At 49.6% G+C, this 18,216-nt stretch overlaps 1 protein-coding gene and 1 long non-coding RNA gene across 2 annotated transcripts in view; one reads left to right on the plus strand and one right to left on the minus strand.

Moving 5' to 3' along the window:
• The first annotated feature begins 713 nt into the window (after positions 1-713).
• On the plus strand, positions 714-10,357 carry LOC114625545. The gene is made up of 3 exons (XR_003712092.1): positions 714-754; positions 1,253-1,332; positions 10,327-10,357. It is a non-coding gene; the product is annotated as an uncharacterized LOC114625545 (long non-coding RNA).
• Positions 10,358-10,542: 185 nt separating this feature from the next.
• Positions 10,543-18,216, minus strand: part of Notch1 (notch receptor 1) — a 45,734-nt gene continuing 38,060 nt past the window's right edge. Inside the window, exons 29-34 of the mRNA XM_028772839.1 lie at positions 17,999-18,086; positions 17,743-17,908; positions 16,566-16,861; positions 15,095-15,242; positions 14,901-14,998; positions 10,543-13,657 (exon numbers count right to left, since the gene is read on the minus strand). Coding sequence (XP_028628672.1) covers positions 12,212-13,657; positions 14,901-14,998; positions 15,095-15,242; positions 16,566-16,861; positions 17,743-17,908; positions 17,999-18,086 — 2,242 coding nt within the window. The 3' untranslated portion in view covers positions 10,543-12,211. The remainder of the gene's footprint in view (positions 13,658-14,900; positions 14,999-15,094; positions 15,243-16,565; positions 16,862-17,742; positions 17,909-17,998; positions 18,087-18,216) is intronic.

Genomic DNA, 18,216 nt, shown 5'->3' on the forward strand with positions numbered 1-18,216 from the left:
TAGAGCTGTTTCACATGGAGCTGGACTGGACGTAAATCACACCAGATAGGAAAGAAGTCACAGTGACTCACTGGTGAGTGTTTATTGAATGTTGAGCATTCTGAGTATGTTGGATTGAATAAAACTTCTTATTAAACATGATGTTTTTTTAAATATAACTAGGAATTATGAAATTCCACATGTAGCTGACAGTGCATTCCTTCTGGACAGTGCTTGCCTAAATGCTATGAACTTGACATCCCTACTCTAGGGCTTGTAGCCTCCTGAGTCAGGAAGCCACATGGTGCTGTCTCTTTTCTGACACCAAGAAGCTAAGGGCAGGCCTCTGAAGACTACTAAAGGAAGAGGTAGCAGTGTAGGTGAAGAGAGGATATCTCTTGGCCTCAAGCCTCTGTCCCTCACACCTGCTAGGTGTAGTTTCAACCTCAGGTATTCCTGATGGTTTGTGCCTGCTCTGTTTGTGGCACTGTGCTCAGCCTCTGATAGACCCTCAGCATGGACACAGAACCTGAAGAGAAGAAAGGGTCAGCTTCTGGGAGACAGGGCTCCCTGAGTAGTCCAGCCATAAGCATGTTAGGGCCACAGGGGTAGAAAGAGCTGATGGGGGAGGGAGGTTTCCTAAAGGATAAGGAGGTGATGGGCTGAGGAGGATTGGGAAGCAGAGGCAGCTGGGATTTAGAGTTGTATGTTATTTGTTTTCAGGTCCTATAGTATATACCAGGGTGCTACCCCGGCTGGCTCCCATGTAGCTAAGGTGAGTGGAGATCCTTTCTTGAAGCTTAAGGCTAAACCCCTGAGAGCAATGGTAGGCAGCAGGAAAGAAGCCTCGGGCCAGTTTCACTTTTTCACGTGCCCATATTACAAGGCTAGTTTGCAGATGGGGCTCCATACCAGACAGTTGCACCTCAATAGCCCTGCCTTCCACCTATAGTGTCTTAGGCCCGCTGGGTGCTCACTGTGAGTATAAGTGAGGGCCAACCTGTGGGCTGAAGGTGCCAGTTAAAGAAGCCCTGGCACTTTGTTCCTATCCTGGGCTGCTGAGAATGGGGCTTACAAGCCTTCCTCCCCACAGGAGTGGACACAGCTTTGGGTGTCCCCGGCTGCTAGAACATAGATAAAATGGCTCCAGCAGTACTCTAGGCAGGTGTTTAGTCCAACTCTGCTGTAAGATCCAGAAGCCAGAGAGTCAAGGGTACCAGACACCTGCATTTCCTCACTTGTGAAAAGACACAGTAATCACAACCTGTTGTAGATTTTCCTGAAGACTTCTGGAACTGTCATGGGTAACAAGGGCACAGAATTCGCAGTAGGCCACTTCCTGGCCCCTTCCAGGTAAGGTACGTGTTAACTGTACTACTATCAGCTTCCTGGCCTATGGCCTCACTTTCATGTCTCCAGAGTCCTGCATTAGACTTGGCTTATTGTGTGTCTCTGGGGACATTTTTAGATCACAGAACCACCCTATAAGGTGATAAGCAGGTAATAGGGATGTAGTAGAAAACACAGGCAGATGTTGATATCACACAACCCAGGGGCACAGACAGAGCAGGAAGGGCTCAGCTGTGCTGGGGCCCTAGGAAGAGTAGGAAACCTCTTTCCCAGCACACATACAAAGATGGTGCAGAGCCCCTGCTGTACTCCAGGCAAAGCTGGCTGGAATTTGGATAGAGGCCCAGTTGGGAATTTGGCCACCCCTCTGTCCTGAAGAGGGTATAGACACTAGAAAGCTCCAGATGTGGAGCTCTTATGAGGCACTTGTCAAAGCAGGGGCAGGAGCTCTTTGGTACAGTCTGGGTAGAGCTTCTGTATCGACAAGGAAAGGATTCTTGGCTGTGGGTCTGTAGGCCTGTCAAAGGATATTTGCTATAGGATATTTGGAGGTAAGGGAGGTCCTAGGGACCTTTCAGCTCAATTTGGCCTGCTCGAGTTAGCCTTGGACATCCCAGGCAAGTGGTATTTCTGGGGGAAATGTAGAGCACACCATAATGAAGCCCTTGGGCAGAGATTGCATTTTCTGGCTGCAGCTGCTTCTGACAGCACCAGCATAGCAGCAAGGCATGAATCTGAAACCTGGGTGGCAATTCGCATTGTATGAGTGGACTCCTAGGAGTCTGGGCAGGGAAAGAACAATAGCTTTGAGAGATCCAGGAGGAGCCCCAGTGTGCAAAGGGATCCTGAAAAAGTGCCCTGCCAAACCCCTCTTTCTCCCTGACCACTTGTTTCTGCTTTTGAAGTGCTTGTGGGCAGCATAGCCAGATGAGTCCCTTACATTCTTAATAGGGAGACGACCTCTTTCGTAGATCTGGAAGTCATGTATCTCTGGATCTAGTGAATAAATTTGAATGAACTGTTTCATTCAGTTTCCTTGTATGCAACATGAATAATATCTTGGGATGGGCACAAATGCCATCTGGAGGACCTCTTGCTGGCCAGAGGCACACTGGTGGAATGTTGCCAGCAGAGGGAGGCAGAGAGCCACCTACAAATCTACCCAGCCATTGAGGGCTCCTTCCAGATCCTGTCTCACTTTAGTTAGCTGCAGGTGTTGCACACCCTGCAGATCCCCCACACAGCAGCCTTCGCTGAGGGAAGTCTTTACTTCTGGACTCCCTGGAGGTGATGGGCTATGGGTGAAGATAGCAGCTGCTGCTTAAATGCTCCGAGTTGAGCACTTGGGAGTCAGAGAAGACAATGGATCTCCAAGCTCTGAGGTCAGAGACACAATCTTCAGCCTTGTGGGAGCCAGTGGCATTGCTGTTGAAATAGAGGAAAGGACCTTGTTCTGTGTCATCCCTTCCACCTGACCTGCTGAGGCTAAGGTCAGGGACCTTTTTTCTCTCCCCTTCCCTTTTCCAGATTAAGAGGATTGGGTTGATGGGGAGTAAATAAGTAACTTAGGTCAGACTTGTTTCTGAGTGCCAGAGTGTCCACAGCTCCAGTAGAAAGCATGCTCACCCCATGCAGAGGACTCTCATGAGAAACAGAGTACAGGGTTATACATACAGTCATAGAATTAGCACGTAGAAGATGGATCTTGCCGGGCGGTGGTGGCACACGCCTTTAATCCCAGCACTTGGGAAGCAGAGGCAGGCGGATTTCTGAGTTCGAGGCCAGCCTGCTCTACAGAGTGAGTTCCAGGACAGCCAGGGCTACACAGAGAAACCTTGTCTCAAAAAACAACAACAACAACAAAAAAAGAAAATGGATCTCACAAGCAGTGGAATCTAAAAATAAGCCATGAGGCCAACGTTGTGTGAGAGCACTGAAGCCTGCACTTTGTGGAGCACCCTTGGTAGTATGTGCACAGAAGAGCTCTGCAGCACACAGTTTTGGCCACTGGAAACCTAGTGTCGCCATCTGTGATGGTTTCTATATGCTCGGCCCAGGGAGTGGCATTATTAGGAGGTATGGCCTTGTTGGAGTGGGTGTGTCACTGTGGGTATGGGCTTTAATACACTTTCCTAGCTGCCACCAGATGAAGATGTACAACTCTCAGCTCCTCCTGCACCATGTCTGCCTGAATGCTGCCATGCTCCCGCCTTAATGATAATGGACTGAACCTCTGAACCTATAAGCCAGCCCCAGTTAAATGTTGTCTTTATAAGAGTTGCCTTGGGCCGGGCAGTGGTGGCACATGCGTTTAATCCCAGCACTTGGGAGGCAGAGGCAGGCAGATTTCTGAGTTCAAGGCCAGCCTGGTCTATAGAGTGAGTTCCAGGACAGCCAGGGCAACACAGAGAAACCCTGCCTCAAAAAACCAAAAAAAAAAAAAAGAGTTTCCTTGGTCATGGTGTCTGTTCACAACAGTAAAAACCCTAAGACACCATCTCTCCATAAGATGGTGGTGACCAGTGACTCTGTATGCTGGGCTTGACTGCTAAGGAATGCTCTTAAAATCCACTGTGATAACAACAGCCATGCTGTTGCTCGATCTGTGTTCCAGAGTGAGTTCTATGTAGATGGCCAAAGCATCCACACATAGACCTTGGAGGTCGCCCCTCACACAGGAGAGCATTCTAGGAACCTTTGATCCTGCAGCTGCCAGGAAGTACGTGAGAATACCAACCATGAAGGTGGTCAGGAATTAGGGTAGAACCATACCATCTTTAAAGTCCAAGTGTCAAGAGCAGTAACCCTGCCCTTGCTCTTCAAAACAAAGGGATTCTCTGGAGACGCTCCACACACCCTCTTTCGAAATCCACATAACTCATCCAGGCTTGAGGATACTGTAGTAAAAGAGCCCCATTCCCTAACTCATAATCCCAGGTTTCTCAAGGCCACTGGCCACTGGACCCTGCCAAGAGGCACTGTACATTGTGTGATGCCAAGGATCTCTGCTGGGACATTTACCAGGACCATGATCTTGCCCCCCACCAGCAGCCCTCATGTTCAGCTGAGGGTTGGCCTGGGTCACCACAACTCCACAGTGTAGGGTCTGGAGTCACATAGTAAAAATCATCTACCATGGAGCTTCCTTGATGGCAAGACTTTCAGGACAAGGCAGGACTCACAGCTGGATGGTCCCTGGAGCCTCAATCGGACAGCAGCACCCCATTGCTTTTGGTTGCAGGTATAGATAGCCCTGCTGCTTTGGCTGGGTTTGTGGCACTGATACCCTTGAATCCCTCTTTGTACTGGACAGAACAACGAAGGGCCATATTTGGTGCCTCCTCTGACAAGAAACAAAATACCAGCATGGCAGTCTCGCCCTCACCTTCTTATTTCTTTACTTATTTAGAGACAGGGTCTGGCTTTGAACTCCTGAATCTCCTGCCTTTACCTCCCAAATACTCCTACCACTACATCAGGCTCCATGGGTTGTTTTTCTGTACTGGTGGCAAAGGTTCATAAATGTAGACCTTCCTGTCTGAAATGACATTTTGAGCCATGTGTGGCCTCTGAGCACCTTCAGCATGGCCACTCCCAGCCTGGGTTTCATCCACAGTGCAGGTGAGACGGCTCAGTGGGGAAGGGTGACTGTCATCATGGAGGACAACCCAAGTTCAGTCCCTTAGAACCCACAAGGTAGAGGGAGAGAATTGGCTCTCACTAGTTGTCCTCTGACCTCCTCATGTATGGCATGTGTTAGTACACATATACATACACAAATAAATACAAAGAATAATACAAAGAATGTGAACTCTGTCTTCAATTATGTTGACTGCTGCCAGGCAGTGGTGGTGCACGCCTTTAATCCCAGCACTTGGGAGGCAGAGGCAGGCAGATTTCTGAGTTCAAGGCCATCCTGGTCTACAGAGTGAGTTCCAGGACAGCCCGGGCTATAAAGAGAAACCCTGTCTTGGAAAACCAAAAAAGCCGGGTGGTGGTGGTGCATGCCTTTAATCCCAGCACTTGGGAGGCAGAGGCAGGTGGATTTCTGAGTTCGAGAGTTCGAGGCTAGCCTGGTCTACAGAGTGAGTTCCAGGACAGCCAGGGCTACACAGAGAAACCTTGTCTCGAAAAACCAAAACCAAAACCAAAAAAAAAAAATGTTGACTGCTGGTTAAATGGTAACCATGACTTCATTGGGTAACCAAGATGTAGTATTGAAATAAATTCACCCGCTCCTTTTTACTTTTTTGAAGGGTTATAAAGTATTTTGAATGATCTATGTGGCTTCAATCAGACTTCTGTTGGTATGAGCTTCTCTGAGTGACCCCAAGAGGTTAAGGAAGCTCTTCTCTCTCAAAAGGATGGGAGCCCCACATACTGAGGTACACAGGCAGCAGAAGGAAGGACACTTGGGAGAGGGAGAGGACTAGTTCTTGGATTTACTTATGTTTTTATTTGATTTGGTTTCAGTTTTTTGAGACAGAGTTTCTCCTTGTAGCCCTGGCTGTCCTGAAACTTATTCTGTAGTCTAGGCTGGCCTGGAACTCAGAGATTTGTCTCCCTCTGCCTCCCTAGTGCTGGGATTAAGGGCGTGCAACACCATTACCAGGCTGTTCTTGGGTTATTTATATCTGGTTGTTTGTTAGTTTTGAAACAGAGTCTAGCTATATAACTCAGGCTGGCCTTGAGCTTGTGACAGTCCTCCTGCCTCAGCCTCTTGAGTGCTGGATTTACCACTACTTACATACTGTGAATGTTGAAAAGTAGGACTTACAGTCAAGTCTGGTGGGGCATACCTGCAATCCTAGAACTCAGGGGGCTGAGACAGAAGGATCACAAGGTCCAGCCAGCCAGAGGACATAGTGTGCCCCTGCTTATTCTACTTACCGCCCAAATCACTGCCATTCTAGTAATATACACAGAATAACTCTTCTAAATTGAAAAAAAAAAAAAAACAGTACAAGATGACAGATCCCTGGGGAGGGGTGTTGTCTTAGTTAAGGTTTTTATTGCTGTGATAAAACACCGTTGACCAAAATACAAATTGGAGGGGAAAAGGTTATTAGGCTTACACTTTGACGACATTGTTCATCACTGAAGGAAGTCAGGACAGGAACTCACACAGGGCAGGATCCTAGAGGCAGGAGCTGATACAGACAGACAGACAGACAGAAGCCATGGAGGGTGCTGCTTACAGGCTTGTTTCCCGTGGCTTGCTCAGCCTACTTTCTTATAGAACCCAGGACCATAAGCGCAGGGATGGCACCACCCGCATAGGCTGGACCCGTCCCCATCAATCACTAATTAAGAAAATGTTTTACAGCCAGATCTTACAGAGGCATTTTCTCAATTACGGTTCCCTCCTTTCAGATAACTCCACTTTGTGTATCAAGTTGACATACAACAAGCCAGCACAGGTGACATTTCATAGTGGGAAAAAGGCAGTACCTAGGGGATTCAACTGGTCTGTGTCTCTGAGAGATTTTGGCATCCAAGAGGTGACCTCAGTCTGGGACTGGATCAATCTATCCAGGTTGCTGTGTAAACAGCCCTATACCAGTTGGATTTCACAGGAATTTCATTGTCCTGGAGGCTGATGTTTGTGACCAGGTGCCACAGGGTAGGTTCAAGACCACTCAGTTGCCTCTGCTCTCATGTCTATATATGGGCATCTCCCCCGCCCCCGTGTGTGCGCACACGCACACACGTAAATGTGAGTGTGCATACGTCTATATGTGCATGTGGAAGCCTTATTCTCCTTAGTCTCCATCTTGGCTTTTTAATTTGTTTTTGAGACAGACTGTCAGCTGAATGCTGGGGTTAAACACGTGCCACACTGCCCGATTCCACCCTGTTTTTTGAGGCATGGTCTCTCTCACTGGACCTAGTGCTTGACCGATCATTAGCTAGGCCAGTGGTGCTCCAGGAGCTTGTCTCCCTCTCCACCCCAGCACAGGGTGACAGGTGTGTTGTCATGCCAGACTTTTATGTGGATGCTGGAGATTCCAAACTGAGGTCTTTGTGCTAGTGCAGTAATTTTTACTATCTGAGCCTTCTCCCCAGTACTCACTCTTTTTGTTTTTAGTTTTGTTTTTAGTTTTGGAGACAGGATCTCTCATTGGGACCTGGGACTCACTGACTAGGCAAGGCTAAGTAGGAATCCACCTGTCTCTACCTCCCCACCTTACTGATGCTGGGATTACAGCATGTAATCACACCCAGTTTTTTACATGGCTCAAAATGAAGTGCTCAGGTTTATAGAGCAAGCAATTTATTGAAGGTTATCTCCCAAGCCAGTTTATTGATTACTTCATTTGGTCCTAGAGATGGAATCCAGAGCCTTGCACATAGTAAACAAACTCTCTACTGCTAGGCTACATCTTTAGCCCTTTATTGTTTTACGTTTTTTATTTATTTCCAGTGACTTAGGGGCAGATAGATGCTCCTTAAGAGTACTATGTTTAATTGGGCGTGGAAGTACAACCTGGAATTCCATCACTCGGGAGACTGAGGCAGGGGGATGGTGAGTTTGAGGCCAACCTGGACTACCCAGCAAGATCCTATCACAAAATAAAAGAGAACTTGTCATTGTGTCCATGGGGACAAATTTCTGAAAGTTCTTGTTTTGCTTGGATTTCTTTTCTAGTTTTAGTAGAGTCACAGATTGTGGAATTCTAGCATTGACAGGTCTGGGGCCTTCACATTGCCATGCAGCCTTCTTTCTTAGACGTACACAGTGCTGGACTATCCATGCAAAGTCAAACGTGTAGGCATCACCAGTCATATCGATTTCCCCAGACCCAGGAATGGCCACTCTGTTCTCTGACTTTGTGGCTTTAATTACTGAGGATATTTCATAAAGATGACATCATGTGGTCACTTATGAGGCATCTTTCACTGAGCTGGATGCCCTCCTAACAGCTCACCCATGTGTTAGTAGGTCTCAGAGCTTTGCTCCTTTTAATGGGTGAAAAATACTCCATTGAATGTTTATTAGGCTATAAACAGAGAGAGATGATATTTACAGAGAGAGGTTGTGGGGTTGGCAAGTCCCCAGAGCTATACCTGGCAAGCTGGTGGCCCAGTGCGTTAATGGCCCAAGTTCTGGAGTCCCAAGAAGAACAGGCAATCTTTCAGTGGGAGTCTGAAAGTGGGAGAGGATTCATGTTCTGCCACAGTAGGCAGGGATCCCCCTTCCCTGACCTTTTGTACTCTGGTCTCTCACTGGAGAAGATTTGCCCACACGGGTAGACCCTTGCTTTAGTCCGCAAATGTAAATGTTTTTCAGCCCAAACCCAGTTCAAACGTGTTCCCAATGGTCCAGCCATTGAGGTTGTGGACATTGGGCTGCAAGTGCCATTGTGGATGATGCTCTAGAGGACACCCAAGCATGTGGGCCTGCTAAGCCCTTTCCAAGCTGTCATTTCCATTCCAGATGGGATTTTAGGGGTGCTAGTTCTCTGGGCAGAATTCAGGCTCAGACATTCCCCTTGAGGGCGAGAATGAGACAAGTTATCACAATCCTGTGTGTGAGCACTCCTTCTGGGACCTTGGGCTCCCTCTGCTATAATACACAATGTGCAACACTGGGCCGGGGCAGGACATCTGAACTTGATGAATTCACACTTGTCCTCAGATGCCAGGCTCAGAGAGGCCATCACATTCCCTATTGTCACTTTGGTTAGAGACTCCTGCTGTGCCCAGAGGTGTGGGCCAAGTGGAGAGCCCCTGGCAGCCAGAGGGAGATCCACACCTGTGCTATGATGATTTCTTCTTAGGGCTAAGATGCCTTTGTAACACTTAATCTTAAATCATAGAACTTTCCATACTTGCCTGCCCTGTCACATGGTGCCCTGATCTGTTGTTTCTCCAGTTTCTTTTGTCTTCCCTTTGGACAAAGGTGGTTGCCCCAGGGCACCCTCCTCACCTTCCTTTCTGCCTGCTGCTGGTCTCTCTGGCTAGATGAGTGTTGCTAAAATTCCTTCCCAGGGAGAGACACTACTTAGCCCTCCTCCTAATGTCCTAGGCACAGTTCTACCAAAGTTGACTGGGGCACCAATGAATTTGCTGGGCTGATGAGCAGAACATAGGTGAAGGGTTACTTACTGAGTCAAAAAAGCCCACACTGGAACCCTACCTGTAGCTGTTTGTATTACCAATGTTATATTCCCCCAAAACTGCACAAGAAGGTCCAAATGTCCCCAGTGGGTTCTGATTGGTAAATAAAGATGCCAATAGCCAATAGATGAGGAGGACAGGCAAAGGTGGGATTTTAGGATTCCTGGACTTGGGACTCAGGGACAGGGGAGGAGGGAGAAGGGGGAGATCCGCCATGCTGGGAGAATGTGGGGGAGAGAAGAGAGGCCATGATGGAGAAGAATGCAGGACAGAGACATAGCTGCCCTGTGAAGGATCTGGGAGAGCAGTGGCCTAGAGGGCTGCCCAACTGGATCCACAGCAGCCAATATGGAACATAGAATTAGTAAGTAATAACACGGAATTATCGGCAAGAGGTAGATTTTAGCAGCATGGAGGCTAGGCAACTACCCAGCTATTGTGCTGAATAAGACATACTAAAATATAAAGACTGTGTGTGCCTTTCATTCAGGAACATAAACCATTGAGTCAGGTACCAACCTGCTGCCAGGATTTATTAAATAAATATTAACACAACATTTACCCAGCAGGGATAAGGCTTTCCCCCACAGCCATATAGATTGAGTCTCTCCACTAGTCCCTCCCTGAGGTTATGGACATTTAGGGCAGGACTGCATACAACAGGTATCATGGAGTGACTGGATCATCACTCGAGGGTTCTTTGAGTCCCATGACCTTCCCAAACCCTTAAGGGGGAATATAAGCAGTCAACAAGCACAGCTGGGATGACCTTTTGCAAGAAGGCGTGGCTGAACTTCAAGAGGTTGGAGGTTATTGTGTTCAGAGGATAGTCAACTATGACAATATAAGGTGCCTTGACTCCTCTGCTGCTCACAGGAATGGAGCTGACATCACATCCACATCCCCCTAAGAGGACTGCATCAACTCTTCTGGACACTGTCTTCCCACCTTGATGCCCTGTGCTGTACAGCTTCTGAGAATGGTGTAGCCCCATGAGCAACTTCTCTGTTACTGTTTGGATTTGGTGATTTCAGTGCTGAGTGGCCTTTCTCTGCCACACTCCCCAGAAAGTGAACCAAACCATATGCCAAGTGTAGCAAAATGTGGACGACCATCCGCATCATTTTTATTGCAAATTAGTTAACAAAAAAGATGAAAAAAATACATCATTTTCATTACCTACAGTTTTGCATGTAGATAATTTTTTTAAGTTTCTTTTTTTTCTGTAACTACACTTTATTTTATAAAACACGGTAAGAATCAACATCTTAGGATGTGTCTGGTCGTATCTATTAGGCATGGCACAGACATTGCCTCCCAAAAGGCCAGGAGGAGCTGCCCTAAGGAGGTAAGCAGCTGCCTCCAAAAGCCCCCAGCACATAGTGGCTGGGAAAGGGCTTGGTGGACAGCAGATGGGCCATCCTTGGTTGTGCTCTTAGGACCTACTGGTCCAGCAGCTGCAGGTCATGAGGCCTGGGTCACACTGAGCTGAGCCATGATCTGACATTCCTCATCAGCTTGACACAGGACAGACTTCTTCCTTTAGATTTTTTAAACAAAATCCATCTTTAAACATGTATTTACAGATACTTATTCTACCACAGGCGTATACTTGATACTGCGAGAATCTGCTGTGAGCACCACACCTGAACCAGGAGGGGTGGACCAGAAGCAGGCTCCACCCACATTCCAGCACACTCAAAGCATGTCCCCACCCAGGCCAGTTAGGGGGATCAGAGGCCACACAGCTTATATTTTCTTGAGGTCTCAATGCAGGCTACTCTGGCGAGTTCACAATGCACATTGGTGCCCTTTGGCAGTCAGGCGTTAGGAGCCCAGGCCCAGGCAGGACAGTCCATCCTCAGCTGAATCTGGATGACGCTGTTCAAGGAGTGATGCACAGAACAGGCCAGGCAGTGTCTTTCTCCAGGCGGCACCACACCCTGCATGGCTTACTTGCTCAAGATGTCAGGAAGGGGACAGTGCAGGGCAGGGCGGGGCGGGGTGGGGCAGGGCAAGGAAGAAGTACTCCCAAGGCTCATAAACACTACTACAGAACACTGGAGCCTGCAGATTCATGATTGGTACAGGGTAGTTCTCCACATGCCAAGGACACTTCAAGCCCACACTGATGGTTACAGAAAATGTACAAACCACATCATTTGACTTGTTTCCTGTTTTAGATACAAAACTAATCCATGTACCCAAGGTTCAAGGTCTTGGCCTGTTTCTAAACACATCTGCAAATCCCACTGGGAGGAAGGCTGTGAGTGTCCGGTAGCAGGCATCTGGGGGTGGGGTGGGGAGGGGGACTTGGCCATGGCAGTTTCCAGCTTCCCTTCTCCTGTTGGTTTTTTTTTTTTTTTTTTTTTTTTTAACTTTTCGATTTTGGAAAGAAGCAATCAATAAATAAACAGCATTTACAAATCATGAATCCTTGTTCATATTTTACAGACACACAGGGAACTTCACCCTGACCAGGAAAATCAAGGCTCTGAGAACTAGTTTATTTTCTTGGAACAGATATGTTTTTCCCTAGTGCCATAGAAAACAATACATATAAATAAAAAGGCAGTGTTTCTGTGGAAAATAAAAGTACATAAATAAATACAAAAAAAAAAAGGAAATTCTTGTCCTCTTATTTTGTATAAAAACATTTTTTAAAAAGCTCCTTTGGTCGCCCCAGCATCCTGGAGCACTGGAAAGGGCTTCCAACAGGGCTTGGGAACGGAAGCTGGGGTCCTGCATCCCACAAGTCTGTTTACTTAAATGCCTCTGGAATGTGGGTGATCTGGGACGGCATGCTGGTGGGCGGGCTGGAGATGCCCTCGGACCAATCAGAGATGTTGGAATGTGGGGAGGAGCTGGACCACTGGTCTGGGGACTCAGGGGACGGAGTGAGGAAGGGGTGCTCTGGCACCTGCAGCTGGTGGCTGGGGGTGTTGTCCACAGGTGAGGATGAGTAGCTGTGCTGGGAAGGAGGGGTCAGGAACTGGGTAGTGGTCATGGGTGGGACCATAGAGGATGGCAGTGATGTGGGCAGGGCCTGGCTTTCCTGGGGCAGAATAGTGTGCACAGGCAGACTGCTGGGGCCCAGTGGCTGTACATCCGCCTGGCTGGGCTCCCCACTCAGGAAGCTCCTGCCCAGGTGCCCATTGGCTGCTGAGCTCACACTGAGGTGTGGCTGCGATGGCGGCTGCAGGTTCTGAGGCTGGATTTGTAAGTTCTGTGGCTGCACCTGCTGGGGCTGCACTAGGTGGGGCTGTGTAGTCAGCCGTGTGTTGGGCAGGCCCTGGTAGACAATCGGGGACAAGGTATTGGTGGAAAGGCTGCTGTGTAGTGGGCCCATCATGCCATGCTGGAGGCCAGCTGCCTGTGTGCTCAGCGTGCCTGGTGTCACGCCTGGCCGTAGTGGGTTGTACTGGCTGGGCACCATGCCATTCTGGAGCCGGGGAAGCCACTCACACTGGCCATTCAAGGTTGCCGGTGCACCCACGGTGAAATTCATAGCCCCTGTGCCATTGGTACTCAGCACTGTGCTGGCACTGGAGGCTACGGGCAGGTGGGAGAGGCGTGGTGGGGGTGGCTCAAAGGCCAACCGGCTGCCTCCAGCCAGTGCTGCCATCTCCGGCTTGGCTGCCACATTCAAGTGGCTGATGCCCAGGTGGGTGTCAGGCATACCAGGCAGGTGGCTGAGAGGCATGGATGGAGACTGCTGGAATGGGGAGGGGAGGAGGGGTGGTGAGGCCACATCTGACAAGTACCCATGGGGTGACTCAAGGGAGTCCACGGGTGACAGCATGCTCGAGCTGTCCAACAGGCAGCCCTTGCCATCCTGGGACTTCTTCCTCCGTGCCTTGAGGTCCTTAGCTTCTTTGCTACCACAAGCCAACCCTTTGGCGCTGGGCTTGCGGGCCTTCTTGCCCTGTGTGGCAGATTTGAGGTTGCCCAGGTAGCCATTAGGCGAGCAGAGTGTGGGAGAAAGAGTGGGTGTGCCGCCCAGGGCAGTGCCATGCAGCTGTGGGCTGCGCACCAGGTTGTACTCATCCAAAAGCCGCACAATATCGTGGTGCATACGCTCCTGTGCAATGTCCCGCGGCAATCGGTCCATGTGATCCGTGATGTCCCGGTTGGCAAAGTGATCCAGCAACACTTTGGCAGTCTCATAGCTGCCCTCACGGGCAGCCAGGAACAGGGGAGTCTCCTCCTGTAGGGCATGGACAAGGGGGCACATGAGGGAGCTGTGCCTGCTGTGGAACTTGCTGAGTCATCTATGATGGATGCCCTGGGAGGAGGGGCTAGGGAAGCAGTGCTTCCTCTTCCTCTTCTCATTTTGGGAGAGACCCAGCTAGACCCAAACATCCTAGACTACCAGGTTGGGGGAGAAGAGGGTCCATAGTGGGGCCTCCCTATGTTATTAAAGTGGCCAAGAACTCGGTATCATCCTGCCTCAGTACCTTCCTGGTACTAAGGAGCACACCTGGCTGGTCCTGAGTCCTTTTTTAGAGAACCTAGATTTATCACCTCACACCCAAGAAAAGGTCTGTGGAATAAATCCATAGGGCTTCCCCTGTGTACACTCAGACTGCCAAAAACCTAATGAACTGTGTACCCTTACTCTCCTCCCCAAAATGCAGGTACAAAATACGGCAATCATGGGCTCGGGAACCTTTAAGGCAAATAATGGACATGGGGAAGGTACCTTCTGTCCAAAGAGTCACCAAGAGTCACCAAGAGCTAAGGAATCTCAGCTCCTTCCAGATCTGCTCTGCCCAGTAGACATAATCATACACCTCTCGTGAGGGGTGTGAAGAGCCTAGGAGCCTACAGAACTGTCTACCAGGCTCAGATTCTCTTTATAACCACTGGCCCAGCCTGGACTGTAAAGAACCTGTGTCCAACAGCAACTCCTGACGCCAGACTCCTGCTGCGTTTCCCAGCCTGCAGTGGAGCTGGTACACAAGGCACAAACTCTGTGCTTCTGAGCAACTAAGCATAGTCCTGAAGAAGCAACTAGCCCTGCACAAATAGAGACACTGGGAGGCAAGCTGGAGAGATACAGCCCAGCTCAACAGAGTTTCCTTATCCCAAAGGAGGGAAGATGGTAGCAGTGGGCCAGGCCAGGGGTCTTGTAGGCCTTAAGAGACATGGCCACCCCATCCTTGCCCTTTGGCCAATCCTGAACCCCTAGGGTCACCACACCCACCAGGGACAGAAGGGAACCGAAGGCAAGGCTCAAGTAACAGGGACATAGGACAGCTGCTGCCGCCTCATCTCATCTCTAGCAAGAGTGGGGGTTATTTCATTTGCTGTTATCCCAGGCCCTACCCTTGGGAGGAGTTAGAAAAATTAGCTGTGCCTCAGACACTCTTAACACTCTAAGTGGTCAATGTATGGTTGCACCGGAGTCCTCATCATGCCTCTGTGGTTAAGGCAGCCCCTCTGCTTACCTTGTTGTTCTGCATGTCTTTGTTGGCTCCATTCTTCAGGAGTACAACAGCAGCATCCACATTGTTCACAGCAGCTGCCCAATGCAAAGCCGACTTGCCTGGAAAGGAAGCAAGGAGAGCAGAGAGTGGGTTAGGGCTGAGTAGTCCAGGTACCGGCCGATGTCCTCAGTAGCTGGGCTGCAGCTTGGGCCTACCTAGGTCATCCACAGCATTGACATCAGCATGTGAGTTGATGAGGTCCTCCAGCATACCCTCCACAGCCAGGCGCGCAGCCAGGATCAGTGGGGTTGTGCCATCATGCATTCGGGCATCCAGATCTGTGGCTCTGTTCCGGAGCAGGATCTGGAAGGCAGGGATGAATTTAGGCAGAGTGATCTAAACACAAGTCCATATCTCCAGGAACCAATGCCTGGACTGAGCTCATGTCAATGACTGGACTGTTCCCATGACTCAGGTGAGCCCCTGAGGAAGATGGGTACTGTGGAGCTACATTCCATGTGCAGGAGATGGAATGAGAAGAACCTCAGGCCCTAGTGACATTGGGAACCCACTGGGACCACAGGTGGCCTCATCTTTTGGTCATGGCTGCCAGAACTACCTCCAGGTTAAAGAAATCAAACTGCATACATGGGGGATGGGGGGAGGGTAACCAGGATGGAAGCCTACTCATGGTCCACAGCTGTAACTTGTTAGCTAAACTGCTAAGCTTCCCTGCTTGAATCACAGGTGGGAGGAGTGGGGTGGGGACCTGGGTAAGGATTCACAGCACTACCTGGATTCCTACAAAACGTACACGTGTCTGTTTATGCAAGCAAAGCAGGCCATGTGGAAAGCTGTATACCAGGTAGTCCCTGCTCTGAGCTCAACTTAACCTGTGGCTGATCTCAACTCCTCTTTTCTATTTTGAAATAGGGTCTTTCTATGAAGACCAGGCTAGCCTCATGCTCACAATCCTCTCAGATTCTAGAGTGCTGGGATAACAGGTGTACATTGCCCTGTCTTGTTTAATTTCTTCTGCAGACTGACAAAGTGTAGCTCAAGTTAAGAAATGATTAAACGACAAGCTTTTGATGCCTGGTCTATTCCCCCATTGGAGCCTGCTCCAAGGCTGCCTAGAGGATGTGTCTGGTAGCAGAGGTCACTGGCTGGCAACACACAGAAGCAACTACTAGGAATGATCCCTGGAGACCCAGGCAGCTAAATCCTTAAATCCACCCTGGCTGGCTCCAGGCTTCTAGGCAAAGCTAGGAGATAGGTTTGCAGGCCAGGACCAGCAGCTGGTAAAGCTCTCTTTCTGCTGCCATGAGCTATGCCTGCAGCCACAGCTGAATGGGATGGGGCTAGGCTGCAGAGGTTATAGCACTGGGGTGGAGACCTCAAGTCAAGGCCATAGCCTAGAGACTGGAGGGTCTTACTGAGGGTAGGGAGGCCCTTCTTCACCCTGTAGGTTCCTCAAGACTACCTTCAGAGAACACAGGTGGGGCTTGATGCCCTTTGTAACCTGGACTTCATTCAAAGTGCAGTTCCAGTGTGGAGGTGCCAGCTATCCCTACCCAGTCACACTTGAAATTAGAGACTGCAGGGTCCATGCCAGTCAGACCCATGGTCTGACTGGCCACAGGCCACAGATGAGGTCACTGGCCCCAAGGATGCAGTGCTACCTACCTGGAAGACACCCTGAGCATCTGCAGAAACTGCTGCATGTAATGGGGTGCGCCCCATGTTGTCTTGGATGTTGGCATCTGCGCTGGCCTCCAGCAAGCGCTTGGCAGCATCTGAACGAGAGTATCGGGCAGCCAGGTGCAGGGCGGTCTCCCCCGTGCGGTCCGTCTGGTTGTGCAAGCTGGCACCCTGGTAGATGAAGTCAGAGATGACAGCAGGTGCATCTTCTTCTTCTTCGCTGTTACCTGTCTCAAGGCCCCCTCCACTGCAGGAGGCAATCATGAGGGGTGTGAAGCCATCTGCAGAGAGGACAGAAACAGGGTATGGTAGGTATGGGAAAGGTGGTGTCAGCCTCAGGGAGGGTCAACATTCAGCCATGGCCCTGGAAGTCCTGCCAAAGCCTTCAGTTTAAGGGACTCCAGATGAGGTCCCCGAGGATGCAATGCCTCCCTGGAAGACACCCTGGGACCAACATGATAGAAGGAGAGAACCTACTCTTGCAAGTTGTCCTCTGACCTCCACGTGTGCACAATGGTACATGTGTGCCCCTTGCACTCAAATGAATAAATACTTTAAAGCATAAAATAAGTACTGGAGAGATAGCTCAGTGGTTAAGAGCACTGGCTGCTCTTCCAGAGGACCTGAGTTCAATCCCCAGCAACCACATGACTGTTCACAACCATCTGTAATTCCAGTTCCAAGGGATCCAATGACCTCTTCAGGCTTCCCACAGGTACTAGGCATGTACATGAAACACAGATATATATGCAGGCAGAACCATCACATAAAATAAATATATATATGTATATCTTATATATACCTATGTATGCATATAATTTTAAAAGTCAACACTTTAGCTGGGCATGGGGCCACACCTATAATCCCAGCATACTAGATGCTGAGACAAAAAAATCATATTTGCTGCGAGCCTGGTCTATAGCTAAAGACCCTGTCTCATAAAAAAAAAAAAAAAAAAAAAAATGGGGGAGGATTAACACTTTGACTGTCGTAAAGCAGCCTTTCATGAAAAAGTATCCTCTGGGGGCAGTGGAAGTCAGAAAATCAGCTCAGGGGAGGATGCTGCTCCAACAGAGCCATTCAGTGACCCAGCCCTCCTCAAGTCCTACTGGCCTCTAAGTCTATGCTAGGGGATCTGTGCATGTGTCTCCAGTGGTCTTACCTGGTCCTCGCACATTAACATCCATGCAGTCAGCATCCACCTCACCCTGAGGTGGTGTTGGGGCCATGGCAGACATGCGCAGGTCAGCAGCGTCCAGGTGCTGCTGGGTCCACTGCCGGTGGTCAGTCTGATCATCCAGGTCAGGAAGAACCACTGGCTCCTCAAACTGAGTTTGGACAGAGTAAGCAGAGCCTCATCACTTGGGGCCGAAGTGGGAGGTGCCACCCAGGGAAATGTGGGAGCCTACTAGACTCACCCGGAACTTCTTGGTCTCCAGGTCTTCGTCCCCCCACTCGTTCTGATTGTCGTCCATCAGGGCACCATCTGAGGCATTCTTCAGGGGCCTGCGTGTGGGGGTAGAGAGACTGAGCAGGTACTCCAGGAAATGTCCTGAAGCCACAACTCATATGGGCATCCTCTAAATGCAGATAGGCTTAGGGTAACAGACAGGGATGGATGGGCCCATGGGCCTGC

The sequence above is a fragment of the Grammomys surdaster genome, unplaced genomic scaffold (assembly GCF_004785775.1).
Source record: "Grammomys surdaster isolate TR1022 unplaced genomic scaffold, NIH_TR_1.0 219, whole genome shotgun sequence".
Taxonomy (NCBI): Eukaryota; Metazoa; Chordata; class Mammalia; order Rodentia; family Muridae; genus Grammomys; species Grammomys surdaster.